This window comes from Hordeum vulgare, chromosome 4H, assembly GCF_904849725.1.
Source record: "Hordeum vulgare subsp. vulgare chromosome 4H, MorexV3_pseudomolecules_assembly, whole genome shotgun sequence".
Classification (NCBI taxonomy): Eukaryota; Viridiplantae; Streptophyta; class Magnoliopsida; order Poales; family Poaceae; genus Hordeum; species Hordeum vulgare.
Window position 1 is genome coordinate 471,525,088 of NC_058521.1, and position 26,358 is coordinate 471,551,445.

General features: G+C 42.2%; 1 protein-coding gene across 4 annotated transcripts; it reads left to right on the forward strand.

The window, feature by feature from the left end:
- The first annotated feature begins 239 nt into the window (after window positions 1–239).
- On the forward strand, window positions 240–15,558 carry LOC123449009. Of its 4 annotated transcripts, XR_006631949.1 has the most exons (5): window positions 299–568; window positions 1,259–1,402; window positions 6,033–6,118; window positions 15,284–15,360; window positions 15,455–15,558. XR_006631949.1 is itself a non-coding variant. In XM_045126072.1 (4 exons), exons 1-3 carry the CDS (start codon window positions 497–499, stop codon window positions 6,087–6,089), a joined length of 273 nt encoding a protein of 90 aa, XP_044982007.1. In that variant the 5' UTR covers window positions 300–496; the 3' UTR covers window positions 6,090–6,118; window positions 7,075–7,246. The 4 variants fall into 4 exon arrangements, 3 of the variants coding, with proteins under 3 accessions (XP_044982005.1, XP_044982007.1, XP_044982006.1); XM_045126072.1 differs by lacking the exons at window positions 15,284–15,360; window positions 15,455–15,558 and adding an exon at window positions 7,075–7,246 and having other exon boundaries at window positions 300–568; XM_045126071.1 differs by lacking the exons at window positions 15,284–15,360; window positions 15,455–15,558 and adding an exon at window positions 10,925–11,244 and having other exon boundaries at window positions 307–568.
- The last annotated feature ends 10,800 nt before the right edge of the window (window positions 15,559–26,358 follow it).

Below are 26,358 nucleotides of genomic sequence, written 5' to 3' on the forward strand. Positions count from 1 at the left end.
GGAAGAGAGAACAATTTAATACTGAGACATTTAATGCTGACTAGTAGTAGTCACCTTTCAAACAGGGTCTGACTATAAACTTCTAGTCTGACTACTACTAGTCACATGACTAGAGAGTACCCAAACACCCTCATAGTAGCACATCATTTAATATGACATGGTATTATGATATGATACTCAACTTTTTTTTTATTTAATTCTATGCCACCTCATTAAAATTGACTAGTTGATATGTATGATAAGCTATGATACTTCCGTTACGGACAGCCTTAGCGGTTGGTGCTATTGGGCCAAACCAGAGAAGAGGAGGCCACTCGTGGGCCCCTGAAATTCTGCCCATCCGCGTCCTCCCCTGCGGCCCTGCGCATGTCCTTGTCCTCTCTCTGCCCCGTGCACTTTCCAGAGGCGGCGCTGGACTCTTGAAGCATCCTCTTTCTTCTTCCGGCCTTCTCCCTCTTACTGCGTCTCACAGAACGAGATCTCAAGCAATCGAACCATGGACGGAGGAGGCAGCGGAACGCCCTTCTCCGGCACCACCACCACCCTCAGCACCAGTTCTTCTACCTCGGTATGTTTCTTTTTTATATTCTCTTGACCCGTCTCCTTGCGAACAGCTGGCTGCGTTGTTGAATTGGTTTCTTGGAGCGACAGAGATCCCCACAGAAGAAGTTTCTTGTTGAACTTGAATCTCTGTATTACTCTTTCAGATCTGCTAAGTCCCATCTAGATGAGAATTGAGAGTCTCATGTCATGTAACTCTCATTGCCATTTAATATTACGCGCAGATTCCTGCAATTTTTTCTTTTCTTTTTATGTTTGATTTTTTATAGTGATGTTAGTTAGATGAGACTTATAGTGTGTTTTGCGGGCGCTAAAAGGGATGGATTAGGATTGGGAAGTAGATTTTTACTCTCAATCCCTTGTTTGATCTGTAGTAAGAATTACTGGTAGGAATTTGGGAGGAAGCTTCATCCCACCTGAATTAACACGGGGGCCTAGGAAAGGCATAAGTGGGAATTGACTATTTAATTCCCTTTCCCCTTCCCTTCTCAACTCCCTTGCAAACAATTGATTATATGGCTCATACTCCTTAAACTTCCATTCCCTATCACTAATCCTCTCCAACCAAACACGCTATTAGTTAATTTTTATCTAGATGAGAACTAGTCACATTTTTTTCTTCTTCTTCTAATTTTACAGATAATCAGACTTGGTGTGGCACAATATTTAAAAATCTATTTTTCTTCTTTTTTGCTAGCAAGCAGGTGAGTCGCGACAGGGGGATAGGGAAGCTGCTATTCATGCTGAGATGGCCAGGGTTAACAAGCTGCCAGCCAATAGTTCCTACGCGATTCACCGTATTAAGGTGCTGAACAAACTCCGCCATCTTATATCTATAAAGGTAAGGTTTACATAATTCTGCTAGTCGTGAGAAATTTGCAGTAGTTGTCACCAATTATGTTGTATCTTCCTCCTTTTTTTTTCGTGAACTACTTCCTCGTTCCCAAATAGATGGCAAATAGAAGATATATAAACCGAGTCAAAATATTGCTTTCTAAGTTTGGCCAAGCATATATACAAAACTATGAAGATAAAAATACCATATCAATATCAATATATCCGCCATCAGACATATTTATTGTAATATGTTTATTTCAGTTGTTAATAGTTCTTCTATGTATTTGGTCAAACTTAGAAATAGTTGACTTCTTAATTGAATTTATATGCCGTTTATTTAGGGACGGAGGCAGGATATGCCTTTTTTGCAGGGAGCCTGCGAATTTTTGTCATGTCAGCAGCCTAGTGCGAACTGCAATTTAGAGCATCGTGTATCCCAGTATACATGTTTGCACTTTGCAATGTTAGTAGGAGAAGAAGAAAGCATTTATGTTTTTCTATTATATCACAAATGGGAGATGAGCACCATTACTGTTGCATATTGCTGAAAGTGTATCTGATCTTTGTATGTTTCTAGTAATCTATGATATCATAAACATGTTGGAGCTATTACTTCATAACAACGAGTCTCAGGAATAAATACAATCTACATGTTGATGGTCAAACCTATGCAACTATACCGTACATTCGTTCTCAATAATGTTTGTCAATACATACACCTATCGGTCTCTCCTACCCAATGATGCTTATATAGACACAAGTATGCATGTTTCTCATACCGAATAACACTCATCAAAACATACATCTATACCACTGCAAGTCTTCCATGCCCAGTAATGATTGTTAAAACACTATATGATTGTACTATGTTCCTTGGAAGGTATCAAAGCAACATTTTGATGCTAGATACTTGACCTCTTAAAAAATATGTAACGGACCCATCGGGTGTAACAGTGCAAATGACCAATAAACCATTACGTTTCCTGTCAACTACATGTCAACTTATGATGACCCTATGTAAAGCCCGTGGTTTGTTCTAGGAACAATCTGTATAACTATAACCCTATTAAGCTTTTTTTCTCTTTCTGTGGTGAGATGGGTACCAAAGTGTTACAGTATGTCAAGACCTCACGGTGTCGCATGATCAAAATGCATGGGCTAGACCACTTCGGGGTGGATATATGTATAGGATTTGCATATTTATTTAGTTTTCCTTTTTGTAAGAAATAAATTGACACTGTTCCGATGCGCTCACTCAAGCTTAGGCACTGGAAGCATTCCATTTTCATGTAATGAGAGGGCTATCTGTTAAGAATGAAAAAGGGGGGGAACTTGCTTAGCAGGCGTACGAGAGCAAATCTTGTTTTGCTTACGGGCTGTTGCTACCAGGTCCAAAGGAGGCTGATCGTGAATCAATTCCATCAACTTCATTGCTATGCATGATATGTCCTTAGCTTCCTTAGAGAGATAGAGGATGGTCTATTCCAGAACTGAATAGCCCTATCCTAAATTAGAGCCTCTTTTTTATGCTTCTTTTGATTTAGCCTTTCGATACCTCATTCACTTTAAGAGCACCATGAGTGTGAGAGTAGTTGGGCAGGAGCCCTTTACTTGGTTATAAACCAAATTGATTCTGAAAAGCAAATATTTTAGTAGATAAACAGATATGTTGTGGTCTATGTTTAGTTCGAGAATTTTCACATGGAGCCTTCTGTGGTCATGTGGCATCCATCCATCTGGGGCCTCTTAAATATAGTCTTTGTCTGGGGTTAGGGCAATATAACTTACTGATGAAGTATTGTGGCAACATGATCAGATTGACCAATTGAAGTACCAATGTCCTAGACTCCTTGTGCACAGAAAAAATCTACTTCCTCCGTTCCTAAATATAAGTCTTTTTAGAGGTTTCCCTAGGGAACTACATACGGATGTATATAGACATACTTTAAAATATAACTTCACTCATTTGTCTCCGTATGTAGTCCACTAGTGAAATCTCTAAAAAAGACTTATATTTAGGAACGGAGGGAGTATAGTGCTAATTCGTCAGATTCTAATAGTTCGACACCAGGAACATTGTCAATGACCTCATGTTACTAACAAGTTTTTGTGCTGTTGACCATGATCAATTTTGAATTTTAAATGCTTGCCTATTTTCTGATGACAAGAAAAGATAGGACGTTTCGCTTGAGCTTTTAACATTAACTGAGGGATTCTTTGGTATGTTTTGACAAAAGCCAGTTTTCTTTAATGTTTTAGGCTGTAAAGCAATATTAAGGGATAAGATTTTTATTAAAGTAACTCCTCAAGACGATATAATCTGAGATTGGTTTATAAAGTGTCTCCTTAAGAGATTGCACTGGAATCATTGTTACTTTGTTAGGCAACGACTCTATTTGAAGGATACTTGTTTATCTTCTTATGCAAAGAAGAAGCCTTCCCAGAAAAACACCATGTCGGGGACCCTCGCTTTCCAGAAGACTCCTCTCCCCCTCCCGCGTCACCCCCCGTGCGAAGACAGGGAGGAATCCCTAAATCCTGCCGCCGCCGGCCCCCTCCCCTCCAACCTCGCCGTCACCAGGGGGCGCGATCGGGCGAAGCCCGGTCTGCGGCGGGGCCTTTCCCGTCCTCTTGCGCGGCGGGGCGGGCACTGGCCGTCATCTCCGGGCCAGATGGTGCCGGGCATCATGGCGACGTGCACGTCTGTGTCACCGACGTGACAGGTGGTGTGGTGGCTGGCTACTCCTTCGGTGGCGGCTGGATCTTTCGACGGTTCGCATGGTTGGCCCTAGTCAAATCCAGTCGGATCTGGCTCCGGTGGCCCATTCGCCTGCGAGGACTGGAACATTCAGGGCTGTGGGCGGCGGACGTTGTCGTGCATAGGGTGGCGATGCTGGTGGCATGGCTGAAGGTGGTGGTGGGGCGTGGGCATCTAGGTGTGCAGCTGGGCTCCTTCCCGGCTTCGAACGACGGCGTGTGGTGCGGGCGGGCTGCTCCTGGACTCATCCTTCACGGCGGTGGCAGTGGATCTTCTCACCCCTTGTAAGATGGACGACTGTCGGTGGCCTTGCATCGGTCCACACCAGTAACAGGGCTGGGGCGAAGCAAGGGTGTTGGGGGGGGGCCACTTGCAGGGATGGGGCATCGACGGGGTCAAGCCGCCCATCGCCGGCACAATGTGTGCTGGTCGTAGCCGAGATTTCCCCGGCCTGGTGCTTCCTGGCCGTTGTCCCGACGGTGCATGAGGCGGGACGTTCGTTGTCGGTTGCGGCGGTGATTGGAGTTGGCTCTGTCCAAAGCCATCTCCTTTCATGGTTCCGGGACGGTCTGGATGCAGGGAAGCGACCTTGGTCTTAGGCAGATTGCGCTGCTCGAATGCAGGCGGACCGACATGGCCGCGCGCGCGGCATGGATGCGGTTGGCTGGCGGAGGGGGGGGGGCTTGCATCGTAGCACCAATGTACATCACTTGCCTAGTCTTTGTATTGGCTGACCGCGGACGCGGACGTCGTTTTCTCCTTGCTCCCACTCCCTTCGGGTTACTTCGGGTGAAAATCTGATCTACGGGATCGGATTGTGGCGGCTACATGGTCGTTCCCTTCTTGGAGGCACCGTGTTGGAATCCTCGCTCCGTTGTCAGCCGTCTCACCTTTTCTTGGTGATCGCATATGGTGGTCTCCTTCGGCTCAAAGCATCATGTTCAGGGCAGCGGCCTTGGTCTTAGGCAGATTACGCCGCTCGGATGCAGGCGAGCCGACGTGGCCGCGCGTGTGACATGAATGCGGGCGGCTGGCCGGGAGGGGGGGGGGGTGGGGGGGGGGTGCATCGGAGTACCAAGGTACATCACTTGCCCAGTCTTTGTACTGGCCGACGGCGGCGTCCGCGGACGTCGTTTCCTCCTTGCTCTCACTTCCTTCGGGTTACTCAGGGTGAAAACCTGATCCCTCCTTGCTCCCACTTCCTTCGGGTTACTCAGGGTGAAAACCTGATCTGCGGGATCGGATTGTGGCGGCTACGTGGTTGTTCCCTTCTTGGAGGCATAGTGTTGGAGTCGTCGCTCCGTTTTCGGCCGTCTCACCTCTTCTTGGTGATCGCATATGGTGGTCTCCGTCGGCTCAAAGCATCGTGTTGGAGTCCTCGCTCCATTGTCGTCCGTCTCACCTCTTCTTGGTTATCGCTCATGGTGGACTCCGTCGGCTCAAAGCACCGTGTTGGAGTCCTCGCTCCGTTGTCGGCCGTCTCACCTCTTCTTGGTGATCGCTCTTGGTGGTCTCTGTCGGCTCAAAGCGGTTCTTTTTTGCTCATGTGTAATGTGCTTGCTAGTCGTTGGAGTGGTGTGTCGGTGTCGGCACCTTTGTATCTTGCCTTGGGTGTGTGTGTTGAGTGTGGTGGTGGCATGTGTTTGTATCGGCCTTCTCGGATGTACTGGTGCTGGTTGATTTATAATATAAAGCGGGGGGAAACCCTTTTTCGTCAAAACACCATGCCGAGAGCCGCTTTGGATCTAGGAAAATAAGTTATTTCGCATGGTACCTCTTAATTTTGATCACTTGAATTTGTTAACAATTTTTCACTTAAACATTTGGATGGGCTTGCATTTTACTGTGCTCAGTTCTTTTACCTTTTCCATTGCAGAGGACCACATCTCAGGATGAGGAGCTTGAACTCCTTTTCTCAAGCCTTTCAATTTAAAATTTATCCTCAGTATCCAAAAGTACTATGTAAGTTGAAGTTTGAGAACATAACATTTTCATTGCATTTTTGCGCCTTACTTCTTTTTGGTCTCTCTCTCTCTCTATATATATATATATATACCAGCAAAAATGCCCGTGCGTTGCGCCGGGAAAAAAATCATCACATCCTTTAACCATAACCTGTTACACGACTAATTGTTTGATTTAGGATCCACACCAACTAATCTCAACATGAAGAATTATGCTTTCACCTGACCATCTTTAAAAAATGGCTACCAAATGTTTGCATTGTTTGGTTTGCGGCTTTGTTAGTTTTATTCTCACTCCACCTCCATTCATGATGGTGTACTTATTGTCCGGTGTTAATGCGAGGCATATGTAGTGTGAGATACATCGGGAATCTATTGGATTAACTGTTGTAACCAACTTCTTTTAAAAATAAAAAATATCATGGCCAGCTTATTAACCAAGAACCGAAAACATGGATAATTAACTTCCTAAAGTTGGGAATTTTTTCTCATGGATCTGTAACAATCTTCTAAAAGTCTAGAAAAGTTTTATCCTAAACCCAAAACTTTGTTCTTAAGTACACTGTAGTTAGCGACTACCAAACACAAGTCACACACACATATGGCTGCCAAAATAGACACTAAAACTTCGGCCTGCAAGCTGAGGTTGTGACAAGCATGAGACAGTCGCACCTGGCAGGGAGCTTAGGTGTGGGGTTGGCAAACTCAGGATCAGGACCATGGCAGAAGGAGGACCTGAGCTGTTCATATCCATCCGAGAGACTTGTGGTGTCCATGTTCTTTCTCTCTTTCACTTGAGTTGTTCATGCTTTCTTCCTCCTCATCTCTCTTCTGTGCCTCAATCTAAATCTGTGAGCATCCAAATCCATGGCAAAAAATGGGATCTTAGAGATTGGCAGATTATTTAGGGTCCCCAAACAAATTGCTAACCATACGTTTTTGTTTGTCATTCAGGTTGTAGCATGCTCACCATCAACCGCGTTAATCTTATTCGTCATTCCAGTGCCAACCAGCCATCAACTCATGAGTCACTTGTACCCTCGTAGGGCATGGTGCCCTGTCAGGAGTTGCAGCCCCAATCCTCGGCCTTCAACACAAAATCGTTCCATCAGAAATGCTAACAAAATAAAAAAAAAATCACAAAAAGTAACTTGACCAATTTAGAGATGGTGATAGTTGGTGTAGAGGAATTTGGATTTTAAAGTATTCAGGTCTGAAAAAAAAATCAAAAATAGATTGGAGAAGTGGGGTATCGATCCCCGTATTCAGTACTATCACATGCGGCTCATAATCTCATAGCACAAACTGAAACAAAATACATTTCAGAATGTGCATGACATCAGATGCGGCTCATAATCTCATAGCACAAACTGAAACAAAATAAACCTCTTATATAATATTGCAAAAAATAGCACAGCCCAGGACGACGATTTTCCCAGCCATGAGTCCACGAACAAGAAAATAGCACAGCCCAGCACAAACAAACATATCGAAGCAACATTTTCTCACGTGTGGCCGAGGGAGCACACATCTGCAGAACTGCAAACTTTTTGGCAGTAGCTAGCATGTGTACAGTAAGTCCATCAAGCAAGCTAGCTTATGCATGCTCATGTAAATTTTGTGACAATCCATGATCCTAAACAATCTGACTATGGAAGCCTATTCTAATATCTCCTGCACAGATTCTTTTGATTGCACACACTTTTATCTACTTAATATTAACAACTCTAGTATACATGCATTCTACTTGTAAAAGAATGACCTACAGGCTAATACACTGGCTTATATTGAAAGCTTGTTCTTGTGATTTCATAATGCACCAGTACTACTTCTCAATAAACAAGCATCATGGGGGAGAATATCTAGGATTTGAACGGAGTATATAATTAAGCTTTACTTTTCAACTCTACTGTAAGCTGGATAGTACTGTTATAGTTAGGTCTCAAAAGGAAAATCAAAAATAGATTGGAGAAGTGGGGTATCGATCCCTGTGTGGATGTGCAGAAGAACAATGTAATGAGCAGAAACCAGTATTCTTACAGCATTGTGGGATACAACCTGAATTTTGTACAGAAAACATCACAGCAAAATGCAGCAAGTCGTGTCCGGGCACGTTGGCATCGCCATGTTCAGAATTCGATTTTACTCTGTCAAAACACAACATTCATTTTCTTCTGAAGGACTAAAACTGTAAGCAGAATGACAAAACTCAAGTGCTCAACTGACTGCAAGAACCATACCAGGTGCTTCATCTAAGAAAAAATGAATGCCGCAGTTTCAGCATTTCAGAACATTAAAGAGTAACATATGTCACTGTACCATTTTCCCCACAGTTTTAGCATTTCAGAATCGTGATGGCAGAGCTAATAGGTTCATATACTGCCAGAAGAAGAAACCAAGTTTAGCTGGCAGAAACACAGGAAACTGCTGGGTTTTCATGAACCCATGTCTCAACGAAAGGAACTGGGTTCTAATGCCATCATGACCAAGGCGGCGACAGTTCTGAAGAGGTGGACAGGAAGGCGACTTCGAGGGTGGTGTCTTTCTACTCCCGCTTTTCATATAGCAATTCAGATAGATGAAAGGAGTAGCACGACCTCGTCCATCTCTTCCTTGGTGGATCTGAATTGTAGAACTGTCTGCTGCTGTTTGTTTATAACGGCTGGATCTCATCTGCAGAAAATTCAGAGCAGAGGAAAATAACATCAAGGTCTGCTGCTATTTGTTCATCACGGCTGGATCTCATCTTCATTCAGTTAGCAAGCTTGAGAAGAGAGAATTGCGAAGAAGTGAGAAGGGAGAAACTAAAGCAGGAGTACACTACTAATTAACTGAAGAAAATCTTGAGAAACTATAGAGCAAGAAGTACTGACACGAAGTAACAAAAAAAATTCCTCAAGCAGTAACAAAAAAATTGTTCAACCACTGAGAGAAAAAGGCATGCAAAAAACTATTCCATTTTGACCTGTACTCCATTAATGTGTACTCCACTCCACTAACAGAGACGAGCATATGTTCTGATTGATCTCAAATTCAGATATGAAGCACACAGGGCAGTTGAACGCAAAAATATCTACTGCAAACGTAAAGAAGATACTGTAGAGCAGTATTGATCTCAAATTTTTACAGTAATGGTCTAATCCCAATTCCAATAGGAAGCACACCATTTAATTTAATCTCAAATTTGGCCAGTCCACATGCATCGATTTGACCCACATTCAGAATTTATTAATGGAAAACTTTTATTCAGTTTTAATTAAAGGAACAATTTCAGTTAGTTATAATTATCTTAAAAGTGTATGCTTAGATCCAGCTTGGAGATATTCAGAAGCTCGTTTACTCGGAATATCCAGCTTCGGAATACTTAGAAGCATGATAGGAGTACTTATGATCAGAATACTTATGCTTGTATGTTCAAAACATATACTCCTATACTCAGCTTAGAGATGTGACAGAGTTACTGAATCCGGACAAGTTAAATATTGTTAAATACTCCAAACAAATACTCTAAGAAAAATACTCCAAGCAATTACTCCATGGCAATCTTGTTAAACAAATTCAGTGGCAGTAAAGAAAACACACGAACATATATAACAGCTTTCCATTACGGAAGAGATAACTAAATTGTTCAGAAGCTTCAAGCAATAACCACACTGGGAGGTGTGGGCATACGGATTCCGGAGTTATCATCATGGTGAAACGTCATCAGCTAGATCCATCCAACAGATTTCCAAAAGACCTCAACTCACTTGGAAGGAAACGTCTGCGACACTTCGATCCCCAAAAGGTCTACATACAGAGCCCTTGCCATGAGCTACCCACTACAAGATCCTCCTTGAAGAGCCAGGCTCCCCAAGGGGACTTCTTTTGAAGACCAAACACTACAGAGAAATAGCCTGCTGAAGATCTCGATGACCACGTTATGGGACCTCCGACGCGCTTTGTTCCACTAACGGTGTCATATAGCGGCGGTGGCTCACCAGCAAGGATCCTGGCAGGAGGACTGATGGTAGGCAGCAATGCCTTAATGGCCACGTACAGGAGCAGAGAGAGGAGGGGGCGAACTCACCTGGAGAGAGAAAGGAGGAAGCTCCATGGGTGATGTGTCCCGAGCTGCAGCAAGGCAAGGTCGACCCCTCCTTCCTCAAGCATCCAATCCTTGCCCTGCACATCTACCATGGAGGACCAAACCAAATATTAGAGAGAGAAAGAGGGAGATATAGGGGACGGGGATGAACTCACCCCATGGCCATCGGGTGGAGGAGCACATTCTGAAGATGGAGCTGCGTGTGCAGGCGCGGTGGGCGTCGGAGAGGCGCCGTCGGAGGCGCCGGGGCAACGCCAGTGTGAAGGCGTCCGAAACCCTAGCCATGGTGAGGGCTTAAGGTCATCGCTGGTGGCCGGGAGCAGCGAATCCCACTGGGGGAAGGACCGAGTGGATCGAGCCGAGCTCGGGACGGTGCTGCCAGTGGCGGAAGTCGCTGGAGAATGCCGGAATCGGTCGAAGAGCGCCGAGCTGCCGGCGGCGGGCGCGTTTGCGTCGCCGGATAAGAAGGTCGTGACCGTCGGTAGGGGTGCTATTGTAAAAGTGAAACGTTTTTTCCACTTATTTACTGGACTGCGGGTTGAATACTGAAAAACGCAGGGACTTTTCTGCAAAAACGCCGACGACGGACGACCAGAAACCGTATTTGCTTTATTATTAGGGAGAGATTGAATATAGGGATGTGGTCATCCTTTTGGTATACTGAGCTGTTTTTTTATAGATCCAAAAAAGTTGAATATTAACTTCTTCCACCTGCAGGTGATGCCACTGTTTTGGCATATCTAATCATCGATTGCCCCCGCCTGTCCAGTGTAACATATATTCCCAATAGTTTTCAAGTTTGAAGGGATCATTTTGTATTCAAAGTGTTAGGGAACTTGACTTGATAAATGCCGTGTTCCTCTTGAATGGAATTCCTTGCGGGGGTGAAGTTTATCATGCGTATGTAATCTTTTTGACTCAGATTAGGTTCTACCATAACTCTAACCATATGGTGGTGTATAGACACCAGTTCAATAGTTATGTTATGAAGCATCACTGGTTTTGCTATTCTGACAATTAAGGATGCATTAGCTCTACTGAATATGGTAATTTGGTTTCTATTATGGAAACATCAAGGATCGATGGGAAGCAGGGGAGGGAAGTTCAGCTGCCTTGTTCGAGGTATCCAATACCAATCTTGCTTTTACGTTTGCAAGGGTTGGTTTGTTTGATATTTCAGTATTCTCGTGATATCAGGTTTGCAAAAGATGATCTACTCCTGAAACTATTGCAAATAATAGATCATCTTTTATAGGACCAATAGTTGTGGACATGGAGTTTTTTGCTTCCGAGCTCATATGCTCCCTCATAAACAGTAAAATAAAAAAATTAGTATTTTTTTAAAAAAATCTGATTTTTTTTGTGGTAAACTTTGACAAATGTTTTGTATGCTTGCAAAATTTCAGCTCGAAATAACATTAGTGCAAGTCGTGACAAAAAAAAAACCAAAATCAATGCTCCAAAAATTCTAATTTTATTACTTTTTGGACTGCTGATTTTTTTTTTGCCGCAACTTCCACGAATGTTATTTCGGGCTGAATTTTGGTATGCATGTAAAACATTTGTCAAAGTTTACCAAAAAATTCAGAAAATTTTGAATTGTTTTGCTATTTTTTATTTATTTTACTGTTCCCAAGGGAGCATTTGAGCTCGGGGGTAGAATAAGACTTTCGCATAGTTATAAGCTATTGGGCTTCCTAAACTGACCCTTTTTTAAATTACAATGATATTAGGAAGGTATTTGTATATTTCTTCTTCTTTGTGGTACTTGTAGTAACTTAAGTTCTTAATTACTGAGTTAGATATCGTCTATTCTAAAAGCTGATGTCTTTTGTAATACAAGTTGAATTGCATTTGCGAGGGATGATGTGGTGGTCTTTGTTGTCGGTTGTGTCCGAGCAATATATTACTCCTTGTCTAAAAGATCTTATATTAGTTTATAGATGGAGTAGTTCATCTAAAAGATCTTGTACTACTTTACTATTACAAATAGAATAGTTCATCTAAAAGATCTTATATTAGTTTACAGAGGGAGCATCCTAGCAAGAGGGTTCAGTTAGGGCATCTCCAAGGTCCCTTAAACGAACACACTATTTGTCATTAGACTGGTCCAGGCCAGTCTGTGGACATCGAAGCGGGGGCCAACCATCCAACAATATCCGATGTATCAAACTCACGTTGAACATTTTAAAATGTTTAAAATTTTATGAAACAAAGTTAGCACATTCACACAACATCAATGTAGGTTGTCATAAATTTCAAGTTAAAACTCGAAACATAGATCGGAAAACATAAATGACGAATTCAACACTGAATAGTACACAAAATAAGATGGGCTTTAGATTTTGCCTATTATCACATTGATGTCAAAATTTGTCATTTTTGTATCTCAATAGATGTTTCAAATTTTGATATGAAATTTTCTTACAACATATATTGATGATATGTCAATGTGGTAGATTTTTTTTTCATTTTATTCAAAATGCTCTATGGCATCCGGTGCACCATAGCACCATAAGTGTGGGTGCACCACATACATTCTCTTCCTTAAACATCCGCCAAGGTACGACCAATTTTGAATAGCAATATCATCAAATTAAACCATGATGTTTATAGAGCCCGACACAATCAAAAAGAGGCAGCTGTTCATAGTTTTTACATGCGCTTGATCCGAGAAGTTTTAGTCTCGGGGTTGTCCATGTTTTTTTGGCTTTTCCGCCCTCGTTGTTTGAGCCTCCTTGCTCATTCTATTGCGGGCTCCTCATCCACCTTCTTTTCGGTTGCCTGCATCTCCTTCGACACGTGCTTCAACATCTTGGCAAGGACGACACAGTCATCGCCACATCATCATTGATGACCCTTAAGTATAAGGGTCAATTGTAGTCTTTTTGATAAATAAGAGAGTCGAACACAACAAGGAACGACATGTGATAGTCAATTTTCAGCAATAATTTCACTACAAGGGATTAATTTCACTACAAGGGATGTAAGAAAGTTTTGGTAGATGCTTTGATAGGATAATTGATAACAAGGAAACAATTGACAAGATAGCAATGTGCAGCAAGTGGCTCAATCCTTAATTATGCTAATGACAAGCTAGTGGTACTTAGTGCTTAAAACACTTTTTAGGACACACAAGAATATCACCAAGTTACTTTCACATGATTCATCCACTTATGTTCATTGCCTTGATAAGTATTATGTAGGTGGATCGGAGCCAAAGTATTGTTCTTACTTCAACAAACACCTACTTTTGGTTATACCCTCCATGCAAGCATCCTCAAATACAAAAAGAAGTAGTTAAGATAAATCTAACCATAACATTAAGCAATCGGATCCAAAACAACCCCTTAGGGAATAATTCACAAATTGGGGTTTAGGTTTCTCTCCTGCAACTCATCCTCTAAAACTAATTTCATAATGTCTTTCCCTAGGCCCAAACATGATAATGTCATGTAGTCGAAGTTCACATAACACCATTAGAGAAACACCATGTAGTCGATGTTCACATAACACCATTAGAGAAAGAACAACACAACATAATATCAAAACATTGAACAATGATCAACTTCACATGATTACTAGCAACAAGACTTCTCCCAAGTCCTAAAAAACAAATAGAACTACTCACAACTCATCATATTGTTCACGGTTAGTGTGTATAAATATATGGTTGACAATCTGAACATAGTAATCTTTCACCAATTAAACCACAAGCATCAACTACAAGATGCAATCAACACTACTAGCATCTCCATGTACTAATCGGAGGTTTGATATATAGATTAAACACGAAGGATGAATTAGGGTTTTGAGATGAGTGCGTGCTGGCGAAGATGTCGACAAAGATGATGATTCCCACGATGAGAGGTGTGTGGTGACGATGAATGCTTTGATTTCCCACTTATGGAGGGAAGTTTCCCCGGCAGAATCGCTCCGTCGGAGAGGCAAAGTGCTCGGCCTCTGTTCCGCCACGCAGACGATGTGTAATGTATCGAAAGTATTCTCTTTATTTTTTCTAGGTTAAATTGGAATTGATGGCCAAAGGACGTAGGAGAGGAGCCTCGTAGGGCCACAAGCTCACGTGGCGCGACTAGATGGTACCGGTGCCACCTCCCTTGTGGATGGCTGGTGGGGGCCCTCTGGCATATTGTTGCTATAGAATTCCTTATATATTTCACAACAATACTTCAAAAATCCTCGCTTAATTTTGAGCTCTGGGGATTTGCCATTTGTTCTATTCGTATCTCTTCTATTGCTATTTTTAGGTCTAGAATTCCAGTTGTCGGTAATCCCTCTCTATTGATGCAACTTGCATTTTAAGAGAGAATAAGCATTAAAGTTGCACCATAATGTGAAATATAACATTGGAAAAATATAAATTATAGTAGGAAATAATGATGTAAAATGGACGTATCAGTCATCCAACTCGCTCATTCACTAGTAGAAAATGGGTCTTTCCGCCGAAGCCGAAAAGACCATTAGCCCCGGTTCAGGTTGCCAGGGCATTAGTCCCGGTTTGGTTCATCTCATTAGTCCCGGTTCGGGGCAAAAACCGGGACTAAAGATCTAGCGACTGCCACGTGGTGTGCCGTGGAGCATTAATCCCGGTTTTTGGCCAGAACCGGGACTAAATGGTAGGCTATTAGTCCCGATTTTAGACAAAAATCGGGACTAAAGTGCTGCCTATATATGCCCTTGCCCCTGCCACCCTCTCCTCTGTTTTTTGACCGTTGAGGTGTGCATGTCATGCTCTTGCCATCCTTCTAGTTCATGCACATGAGGTGTTCGATGAAATGCCCGAGCCACACTACTTAAGCTTTCTCCTCTCCAAGCTCGACCTCCAAGCTTCATTTTCCTCAATATTTGTCTAGGTTTGGCCGTGCACCAAGTACACAAGTGTCCCGTGCCCGTCCTCCCCGTTGTCGATCGCCCGCAATGTGATGATGAACTTGTATTAATTTGGTCACTACTGTGCTTTGGTTTTAATGTGATGATGAACTTGTATTAATTTGGTCATTTCTCTATTCATGATGTTCTGCAATGGTTTTTTATATACTTAATTTCATAATACAGATAAACCGCCAATGGATGTACGGTGACTAATGCCCGAGTCACACTTAAGTTCATACAAAATGGTATCCTTGACCGAGGTTAGGAACCTTATCCTTTTCATTTGTAATTGATACAAAAATATTGCCTGTGTTAATTTACGGTGGTCATTTCACTATTCATGTATGATGCCAGATCGATGCACGAAAGCGATGGATGTACGGCGAACGACGCGCTTCTGGATTTATTGTAGACCTGCATAAATTTATAGATGTGGCTGAGCCAAACAAAGTGGATAATTTTATGCCTTGTCCATGTGTTGGCTGTCGAAACGTGAAGGAGTACTCTAGCTCGAAAAACATTCATCTCCACTTGCTTCAGAGAGGTTTCATGCCCATATATTATTGTTGTACCATGTACGGAGAAAGAGGGGTTAGGATGGAAGACAATGAAGAAGAAGATGATGATGACAACTATTCTATGTTCATTGAAGAATATGGTGATACTACAATGGAAGACAATAAAGAAGAAGGAGGTGAAGAACAATCGGCATCAGATGAGCCCGCTAATGGTCTTGGTCGGGTCATTTCTGATGCAAAGAGAGAATGCGATACAGAAAAGGAGAAACTGAAATTGGAGGCCATGCTAAAGGATCATTAAAAGTTGTTGTACCCGAATTGCGAAGATGGCAGCACAAAGCTCGGTACCACACTGGAACTGTTGAAATGGAAGGCAGAAACTGGTTTATCTGACAAGGGATTTGAGAAGTTAGTGAAAATATTGAAGCCGAAGCTTCCAAAGGATAACGAATTGCCCAAGACTACGTACGAAGCAAAGAAGGCTATCTATCCTCTTGGGGTAGATGTGCAAAAGATACATGCATGCATTAATGACTGCATCCTGTATCGCGGTGAGAAGTACGAGAATATGGATAAATGCCTGGTATGCACTGCATGTCGGTACAAGATCAGACATGACGACCCTGACGATGTTGAGGGCGATGACGAGCCCCTAGGAAGAAGGTTCCTGCTAAGGTTATGTGGTATGCTCCTATAATACCACGGTTGAAACGTCTGTTCAGAAACAATGAGCATGCCAAGTTGATGCAATGGCATAAAGACGAGCGTAAGAAAGACGGGAAAAAGTTGAGACACCTCGCAGATGGGTCGCAGTGGAGGAAAATCGAGAGGGAGTGGCTGGACTTTGTAGATGACCCAAGGAACTTATGGCTTGGTCTAAGTACAAACGACATGAATCCTTTTGGGGAGCAGAGCTGCAATCACAACATCTGGCCCGTGACTCTATGTATCTACAACCTTCCTCCTTGGTTATGCATGAAGCGAAAGTTCATTATGATGGCAGTGCTCATTCAAGGACCGAAGCAACCCGACAACGACATTGATGTGTACCTAAGGCCATTAGTTGATGAACTTTTGCAATTGTGGGCCAACCAGGTGTACGTGTGTGAGATGAGCACAAACAACAAGAATTTGACCTACGAGCATTGTTGTTCGTAACCATTAATGATTGGCCTGCTCTTAATAACATTTCAGGACAGTCAAACAAGGGATACAATGCATGCACCCACTGTTTAGATAAGACTAAAGGTACATATTTGGAAAAATCTAAGAATGTTATCTACCCGGGGTGTCGTCAATTTCTTCTGACTAATCATCCGGTAAGAAAGAAAGACAAGCATTTCAACGGTGAGGCAGATCACCGTAAGAAGCCTAACCTCCCTACTGGTGATGAGTTATTGGCTATGGTTAAGAATTTGGATCAAATAGTAATCTTTGAAAAGGGTCCTAGCGATCAATCTGTTCCGAAAGACAACGTTACCGGACATGTACCCATGTGGAAAAAGAAATCTTTATTTTGGGAGCTACCCTATTGGAAGACAAAAGATACAACAGAAGCACGGGAGGAGCAGCAACAAATGAAAGACCCATACGACAAGAAGACTGATAAAATGCGTCAATACTTAAGCAACTACGCTCTTACCAAAGCAGAGAAGGAAATCTTTTTTGAATGCCTGAACAGTATGAAGGTCCCCACTGGCTTCTCGTCTAATATAAAGGGAATAATAAATATGACAGAGAAAAAATTCCAGAACCTGAAGTCTCATGATTGTCACGTGATTATGACGCAGTTGCTTCCGGTTGCATTGAGGGGGCTTCTACCGGAAAATGTTCGATTACCCATTGTGAAGCTATGTGCATTCCTCAATGCAATATCTCAGAAGGTAATCGATCGAGAACGTCTGGAAAGGCTACAGAAGGATGTGGTCCAATGTCAAGTCAGTTTTGAGTTGGTGTTCCCCCCGTCCTTCTTCAATATTATGATGCATCTCCTAGTTCACCTAGTCGACGAGATTTTCATTCCCGGTCCTGTATTTCTACACAATATGTTCCCCTTCGAGAGGTTCATGGGATTCTTAAAGAAATATGTTCATAACCGTGCTAGGCCAGAAGGAAGCATCTCCAAGGGCTATGAAATAGAGGAGGCCATTGGGTTCTGTGTAGACTTTCTTCCTGACCTTAAGCCGATTGGTGTTCCTGAATCGTGGCATGAGGGGAGACTAAATGGAAAAGGCACACTACGAAAGAAAGTAGTGATGTGTAGGGACGGACATTCTTTCACTCAAGCACACTACACAGTTCTAAAAAAGTTCCACCTTCGTGGCTTCATATATCGAGGAGCACAAGAATTTTGTACGCTCCGAGTTCCCGGGAAAGCCTATCTCCTGGATTGAAGAAAAAAACATGGATACTTTCGGCAGTTGGTTGCGAGCACGTCTCATGAATGACAACACTGTTGGAGATCAACTCTACTTGTTGGTCGCGTCACCTTCTTCGACTGTATTACATTTCCAAGGGTACGAGATAAACGAAAATACATTTACACGACCGCCCAAGATAAAAAGAGCACCAACCAAAACAGTGGTGTTTGCTATGATGCGACAGACGAGAATGGGAAAAAGGACACATACTATGGTTACATAGAGGAGATATGAGAACTTGACTACGTACCTACTTTTAAGGTCCTTTGTTTCGGTGTAGTTGGGTGAACATGAATGGAGAAGGGGTAAAGGTAGACCAGTTGTACGGAATGACAAGAGTTGATCTCAAGAATCTTGGTTACAGAGACGAACCATTCGTCCTAGCCAATGATGCGGCTCAGGTTTTCTACGTGAAAGACATGTCCTCTAGACCGAAAAAAGAAAAAAAAAACAAGCAAATGAATACATCGGACGATGAGCCAAAGCGTCACATAGTTCTTTCAGGGAAAGGAGACATCATGGGGATCGAGGACAAGACACACATGTGAGCAGATTATAATAAGTTTGATGAAATTCCACCTTCATAGTGAGAATTGACCCAAGCATCCCGTTAAATAATGAAGATGCTCCATGGTTACGGCCAACGCGATCATAGGCAAGGGATCAAAATATAAATCTATGTAATGTATTAAATTTTATGTGATATGTACTAACGTATTAAACTTTATGTGATGTGTACTAATTATACTTCGAAAGAATTTGTTGAAAATTTGTGATGTGCCTTTTGTAAGTGCATCTAGTGCCCTTAGTGATTTTGGTGGTTTGAAGACCTATAGGTTAAGTAACTAATGTGTTTATGAGTGTACACAGGCTCTATAAGTCGCCGAGGAGTTTGAATTATACGATGAATATCGACCCCTAAAAATGTATATCTTCGGCTGAAGAAATTGGTCTTATGCTGAAGACTTTGATCGCGAAGAAATTGCGATGAAATTGATATTCCTCATGAAGATATTGAATCTGAGGAATTCAGTGTGTCTTGAAGAAAATCAATCCGAAGACTTTGAAGCGTGAAGATTTATTCTTTCTGTTTCATTTTCTTCACTCTTGAGTCATAGGAACACCGTACTGTTAAAGGGGGTCGAGGTAACACTACAGAATGAATTTCCTCATGATGCTCAACCCAAGCCTAATCTATAAAAGCCTCAAGTGAGGAATATGAGAGACATGATGACTCTCATAGTTGAGGGTCCCGACTGTTGCCGCTATTCGCGCCATCTCACCGATCTTATCCACACCAACGGTCATAATATTTAAGGGCATTTATGTCAAATCATGTCGGGATGCTCCTAGGCTATAAATAGCCGCCCCCACAACCATTAACTGGTTGGCTGCTCCGTGAGAAACTGACATTTTTCATTTAGAGCAACCCAAATTCCTCAGAGTATTCAAGAGTAAATCATTAGTGAGGAAATACCCCAAACACCAAACCACAAACCTAAAACCAAGTGATTGAGCATCACTGAAGAATTTGTTCCTGTGTGGAACTGAAGCCTTTTACCTTTGAGGACTGTGCATCCTCTAGACGGTTAGGCGTCATGGTCTAGAGCAATCCAACAGTCAATTATGGATCGCCGGGTGACCGAGTTTGTGAGGGTTTGGAAGTCTGCCCTGAAGACTTAGCACGAGTATTGAGCGAGGTATGTGTGTCCTTAGCTCAAGGAGAATACGGTAGGGACTGTGTGTCCCGGGACTATGTGTCCTTTGGTTTCAATACCATGCCGCTCCAAACCAGACGTACGACTATCACAACAGTTGGAACTGGGTCATAAACAACTGTCTTCACTATTCAATTCTTTCAATTCCTCAATATTGTATGTTGAAGACTTTCGTTGTCTCTGTTTGAAGAATTTCCTGAAGATTTTCTCTGAATTTCCTCAACCCAAATTCTTCACATTCGTTAATCCTCACCTCCTTACTCTGTGCCTGCATACTGTGCAAACTGTTTTCCCTAATCCTCATTGAGAAAACTGTTGTTGTAGTCTTTGCACTTCTGATCCTTTGCTGTTTCCGCTACAAGTTATTCATTAGTGAGAAATTTCCTCAAAAGGAATTTCCTCAATGATGAAATTCTAAAATCGACCATTCACCCCTCTAGTCGATATAACGTACTTTCAATTGGTATCAAAGCAAGGTACTCCCTTGTTCTGTGTGATTTTGGTTAACCACGTGGAGTTTTAGTTATGTCAACTGCATGCATGATCAAGGTTACTCCAGGATGTCCTACTTTCGAAGGAAAGGACTTTCCCTACTGGAAGACCAAGATGCAGAAGCATCTTCAAGCAATTGACAATGATTCAAGCAATTGACAATGATCTCTGGTATATTGTGGAACATGGTGTTCCTTCCATTGCTGCTACTGTCTCTGCCGCTGATGTGAAGAAATTCAAGCAACTTGATTCTCAAGCGAAGAATATCATCTGTGGCCATGTGAGCAAAGTTCAGTATGGCAGAGTGAGTGCTTTGGGCTCAGCAAAACAAATCTGGGAAAGGCTATCCAAAGTCAATGAAGAAATATGAACTCAGCGTGACTCTCGTGTTGATGTTCTTCGCAATCTCTTCAATCGCTTCAAGAGGCTTGACAATGGAAGCTGCCAAGATACCGTTGATCGCCTCACTGACATCTCAAATGAACTACAAGCACTGGGAGCTCGAGACATTACTGACCATGAAGTTGTGAAGAAACTGTTAAGATCTTTAGATTCATCATTTGATACTTTGGTTCTGATGATTCAAGAAAGATCAGACTATAAGATGCTTGATCCTGCTGATATACTCGAAAGACTCAATACTCATGAATTCCAACAGGAAAAAAAGAGAAATATGTATGGACCAAGCTATTCTAGACCTCGTGCATTGAAGGCCAAAGCAATTTCCTCATCTGAAGAAGAAGACTCGGATTGCAACATTGGTGATGGTGAAGAACTTGGACAGGAGCTTGCAATGCTCGTGAGGAAATTCCAAAAGTTTCACAAGACGTGGCCAGTTTGGTAAATCTTCAAGAAGAGATATGAGGAAATTAGAATCTTCATCTGAGGACTACAAGAAAGAACCTGGCAAAAATGCAAGAAATCAGGTCACTATATTGCTGATTGTCCTCGATGGGTGAAGGAATCAAAGAAGAAAAAATACAAGGATGAAAGTTCTGATGACTCGAAGAAAGAGAAGAAATCTTCAAAATCCTCATCCTCAAAGTCCTCATTGCACAAGAAGACTAGTTTCAAAAAGGCCCGGGGACTCATTGGCAAGGAAATGGATTCCGAGGAAGAATCTGAGGAATGTGATGAAGAGGAAGGATCTGAAGAAGACTCAGAGTCTGGTGTGGCAAGTCTTGCACTGGCTACCACATTCGTCAGCAAGTCAATCTTCAACCTTGAAGAAAACGACAACGCTATCTACACTAATGACTATGCTGATGACTTCACTCCAACCTATTGCTTCATGGAAAAAGGTTCAAAGGTACCGAATGACACTTCCTCCTCTGATTCAAGTGACTGTGAACCTCATGATTATAAAAACTCAGTTACAGTAAACTTGCCAACATTGCGACTAAACAACAAACTGCCCTTGAAAGCTTCAAAAATTGTTAGACAGAAGCGATGATCTGTTGAATGATGAAATGAATGTTACCCAAATCCTCATTGAAGATATGAAAAGTCTTCAGTCCAGATTTGATAATCTTCAAGATCGTCATGGCACACTCTTGGCTGATCATGAGAAACTTTCCTATGAATTTCTTCAGAGGAAACTTGATCTTGAGAAGGTAAGGATGTCTCATGATGATCTTCGAATGGAAAATGATTCATTACTTGCTCAACAGATCAGTGCCGCTCAGGTTGAATTCATTCCACCATGTGTCAAATGCATCGAACGTGAAACTGCCAATTCTTCACCAGAATCATCAAATGCTTCTATTGTTACAAATTCTTCAACTGCTCATGTGATATCAAATTTCTCACTTGAGGAAACCAGAAATGTTACTGACGAAAATGGAGGGCTGAAGGAATTGTATGTGATAGGCATGTACAAAAGTCTCAAAGGGCACCAAACCCTTTGCGATGTGCTCAAAAAACAGATATTGAACAGGAACCCGAGGAAAGAAGGAATTGCCTTTGAGAGGAAGTTGAATGCTGATGGATCATACTGGAAACCTGAGCACTATCCCAAACTCTCATGGGTTGCTGCTAAAGGACCTCATGTTGATCCATCCAATCTAACAGGTTTTTCATGTGAATTATTCTATTCCTCAGATGAGTCATTTGACTCCAATTATAAACTGTTCAAAAATCAATCTGGTGAAGTATTTTCTCGATATGTTGGAACTAACTGCAGGAATGGACCACCCGTGAGGAAAATCTGGGTCCCCAAAAGTTGCTTGGAAAATCTTCATGTGAATGTCCTCATGACACCACCGGTGAAGAACCAGAACCCTAGATCAAATTCCTCGGGAGTACCAAAGTCTTCAAGAGGATCAAAATCCTCAACTGGTCAAAACTATGCTCGTACTCGTGCTAATGCTTCTGCTATGCAGGGAAATTACAAGGGATATGAATATGAGCATTACTCCTCAAATCATTATGTTCATAAATCCTCAAAGAACTTATCTGCCTATTCATTTGAGTACTCTAACCCCCTATTGTGAAGAGAAGTGCATTAGCTTCAATGCCCCCTTTCTCATATGGTGCTCGCAGGATGATGAACTCTTTGCCACCCCTTCAGATGTGGGTGGTGAAGAAATTGAACTAATCACTTGTGCAGGTGAGGTCTCTAGATGAAAATCATCGTCTGAAGAATTTGCTGGAGACCTGAGGAAAATGCTTGATTGGACGCAAGCTAACATCGACGAAATGATAACATTTCACATGTCTTCAAATTTACTGTTTATGATGAAATTCCTATCTCATGAAATTGATATCATATTCTTCAAGTCTGAAGCATATGAGATGGTAAGTTGTACTAATTCATCTGCAGGATGACAAAACCCAAGAGTACTGAGTGGGTTCTTGATAGTGGCTGCACACACCACATGACTGGTGATAAAAGCTTGCTGATGAATATGCCACTGACTCCATCATCACTGAAGCAAATCACTTATGCTGACAAAGGTAAAAGCTAGGTATTGGGACTTGACAAAGTGGCTATTTCCAAGGGCAGGCACATGGACAAAGTGATGCTTGTCGAATCCCTTGGGTTTAACCTCATGTCAGTCTCAATTCTTTCTGATCTTGATATGGTTGTTATCTTTGGAAAATATAGATGTGTATTCATCATGGAATCTGACAGATCCAAAGTCTTCGAAGGTGTTAGCAGAGGAGATTTGTGCATTGTTGATTTTTCTACAGGTCCTCAACCAACCACATGCTTACTAGCAAAAACCTCAGAAGGCTGGCTATGACATCGAAGACTTGGTCATGCAGGCATGAGGAACTTGCACACATTGGCGAAGAAGAAGCATGACATTGTCATCGAATCAGTCAAATTCCTCAAGGACCACCTCTGCGGTGCTTGTGAGTCTGGAAAAATGACCAGATCCAGAATACCCTCGAAGACTATCATGACTACTACTCGTCCATTTGAATTGCTTCATATGGATCTATTTGGACCTACTCATTATGCCACTCTAACAAATGCAGCATCTTTATACGGCTTTGTCATAGTTGACGATTATTCCAGATATACTTGGGTGCATATCATTCGGTATAAAACTGAAGTGCAGGAAGTCTTCAAACGATTTTCCTCAAGGGCCTCGACGAACTCTGGCATCAAGATCAAGCACATCAGGAGTGATAATGGGACAAAATTCAAAAACACTGGTCTTGATGCTTATCTTGATGAACTTGGTATTACTCACGAATTATCTGCTCCTTATACTCCTCAACAGAATGACGTCGTCGAAAGAAAGAACAGGACTCTGGTTGAAATGACACGAACTATGCTTGAAAAGTATTAGACTCCTCGTCATTTCTGGACCGAAGCAATCAACACTGCTTGCCACATCATCAATAGGGTATATCTTCACAAATTCCTCAAGAACACCTCATATGAACTCCTCACTGACAAGAAACCCAATGTAAGTTATTTCGAAGTCTTCGGTGCAAAATGCTGGATTAGAGATCCTCACCATAGCTCAAAATTTGCACCTAAAGCACATGAGGGTTTTATGCTTGGTTATGGAAAGGACTCGCACACCTACAGAGTCTTCAACACCCATCATAACAAGGTTGTTGAAACTGTAGATGTGCGGTTCGATGGAACTAATGGCTTGCAGAGAGAGCAATTGTCTCCTGATCCAGATAAATTATCTCCCGAGGAAGCAATCAAGTTCAAAGCTACTAAAGACACTGTTCCTACTGAGGAAATTGCTGAAGAAATCATCCCCAACACTGATGAAATTCAAGAAGATGCTCCTAAGGAAACTGCTCCAGAACAAATTCCTCAGCCCAGATGAAATCCTCAACCAGCTCATCCGAGGATTGCAAATGAAGTAGAACTTGACAAAATCCTCGATGACATAAACGCGCCAGGTCCTCTCACTCGCTCAAAAGCTTCACACTTCGTTAACTTTTGTGGGCATTCTTCTTTTGTGTCTATCACAGAACCTTCAAAAGTTGCCGAGGATTTCATGGAACCTGAGTGGATTCAAGCCATGCAAGATGAACTTCTTCAATTTAAGTTGAATGACGTGTGGGAGCTCGTCAAACGACCAGATCCTCGCAAGCACAATATCATCGGCACAAAGTGGATTTTTCGAAACAAGCAAGATGAGGATGGTCAAGTGGTGAGGAATAAGGCACGACTTGTAGCCCAAGGCTACACACAGGTTGAAGGAATTGATTTCGATGAAACTTTTGCACCCGTTGCTAGACTTGAAGCTATTCGAATTCTACTTGCTTATGCTAATCATCATAACATTACTTTATATCAAATGGATGTGAAAAGTGCATTCCTCAATGATAAGCTTGAGGAAGAAGTATATGTTGCTCAGCCCCGAGGTTTTGAGGATCCGAAGAATCCAGACAAAGTCTTCAGACTAAAAAAGGCACTCTATGGCCTCAAGCAAGCCCCTCGGGCGTGGTATGATACATTGAAGGAATTCCTCATGAAGAAAGATTTCAAACCTGGTTCACTCGATCCAACTCTTTTCACAAAATCCTATGACAATGAACTATTTGTGTGCCAAATATATGTCAATGACATCATATTTGGTTGTACTGACAAACGTTACAGTGATGAATTTGCTTACATGATGAGTGAAGAATATCAGATATCTATGATGGGGGAGCTGAAATTCTTCTTAGGTCTTTAAATTCGTCAACAACGCAATGGCATCTTCATATCACAGGAGAAATACCTCAAGGATGTTCTCAGGAAATTCGACATGCATGAATGCAAAGGCGCCAAGACTCCCATGCCTACCAACGGCCACCTCTGCACTGACGAAAATGGTAAAGATTTCGATCACCAGGTATATCGCTCGATGATTGGCTCCTTATTGTATCTATGTACATCTAGGCCAGATATAATGCTTAGTATTTGCATGTGTGCTCGTTTTCAAGCAAAACCGAAGGAATCACACCATAAGGTTGTGAAGCATATTCTTCAATACTTAGCTCACACACCAACACTCGGATTATGGTACCCTAAGGGATCAAATCTTCATATCGTGGAATATTCTGATTCTGACTACGCTGGTGACCGTGTGGATCGCAAGTCAACTTCTGGCACTTGTTATTTCCTCGGAAGATTGTTAGTCTGCTGGTTCTCAAAGAAGCAGAAGTGCGTTTCTCTCTCCACTGCCGAAGCGGAGTACATTGCTGCTGGATCCTGCTGTGCTCAATTGCTATGGATAAAGCAAACCCTCAAGGACTACGACATCAACATGAAGAATGCGCCTCTCTACTACGACAATGAGAGTGCAATCAAGATTGCATACAACCCAGTACAACACTCGAAGACTAAGCACATCCAGATTCGTCATCATTTTCTTCGGGACCATGTCCTCAAGAAGGGCAATATCATCATCGACCATGTGAAGACTGGCGATCAACTAGCAGATATTTTTCACTAAGCCCTTGGGTGAGAAAAGGTTTTGCAAGTTGAGGTGTGAGCTAAATATCTTAGTCTTCAAATGTTTTGTGAAAACATTCACACATCCTAACACTTATGCAAAATAGATGACTTAGATGTGCAACACATGAAGAATCGATTTTCTTCAATCAATGAAGAATATCACTCTTAGTGTGAGGAAATTAATGAAGAA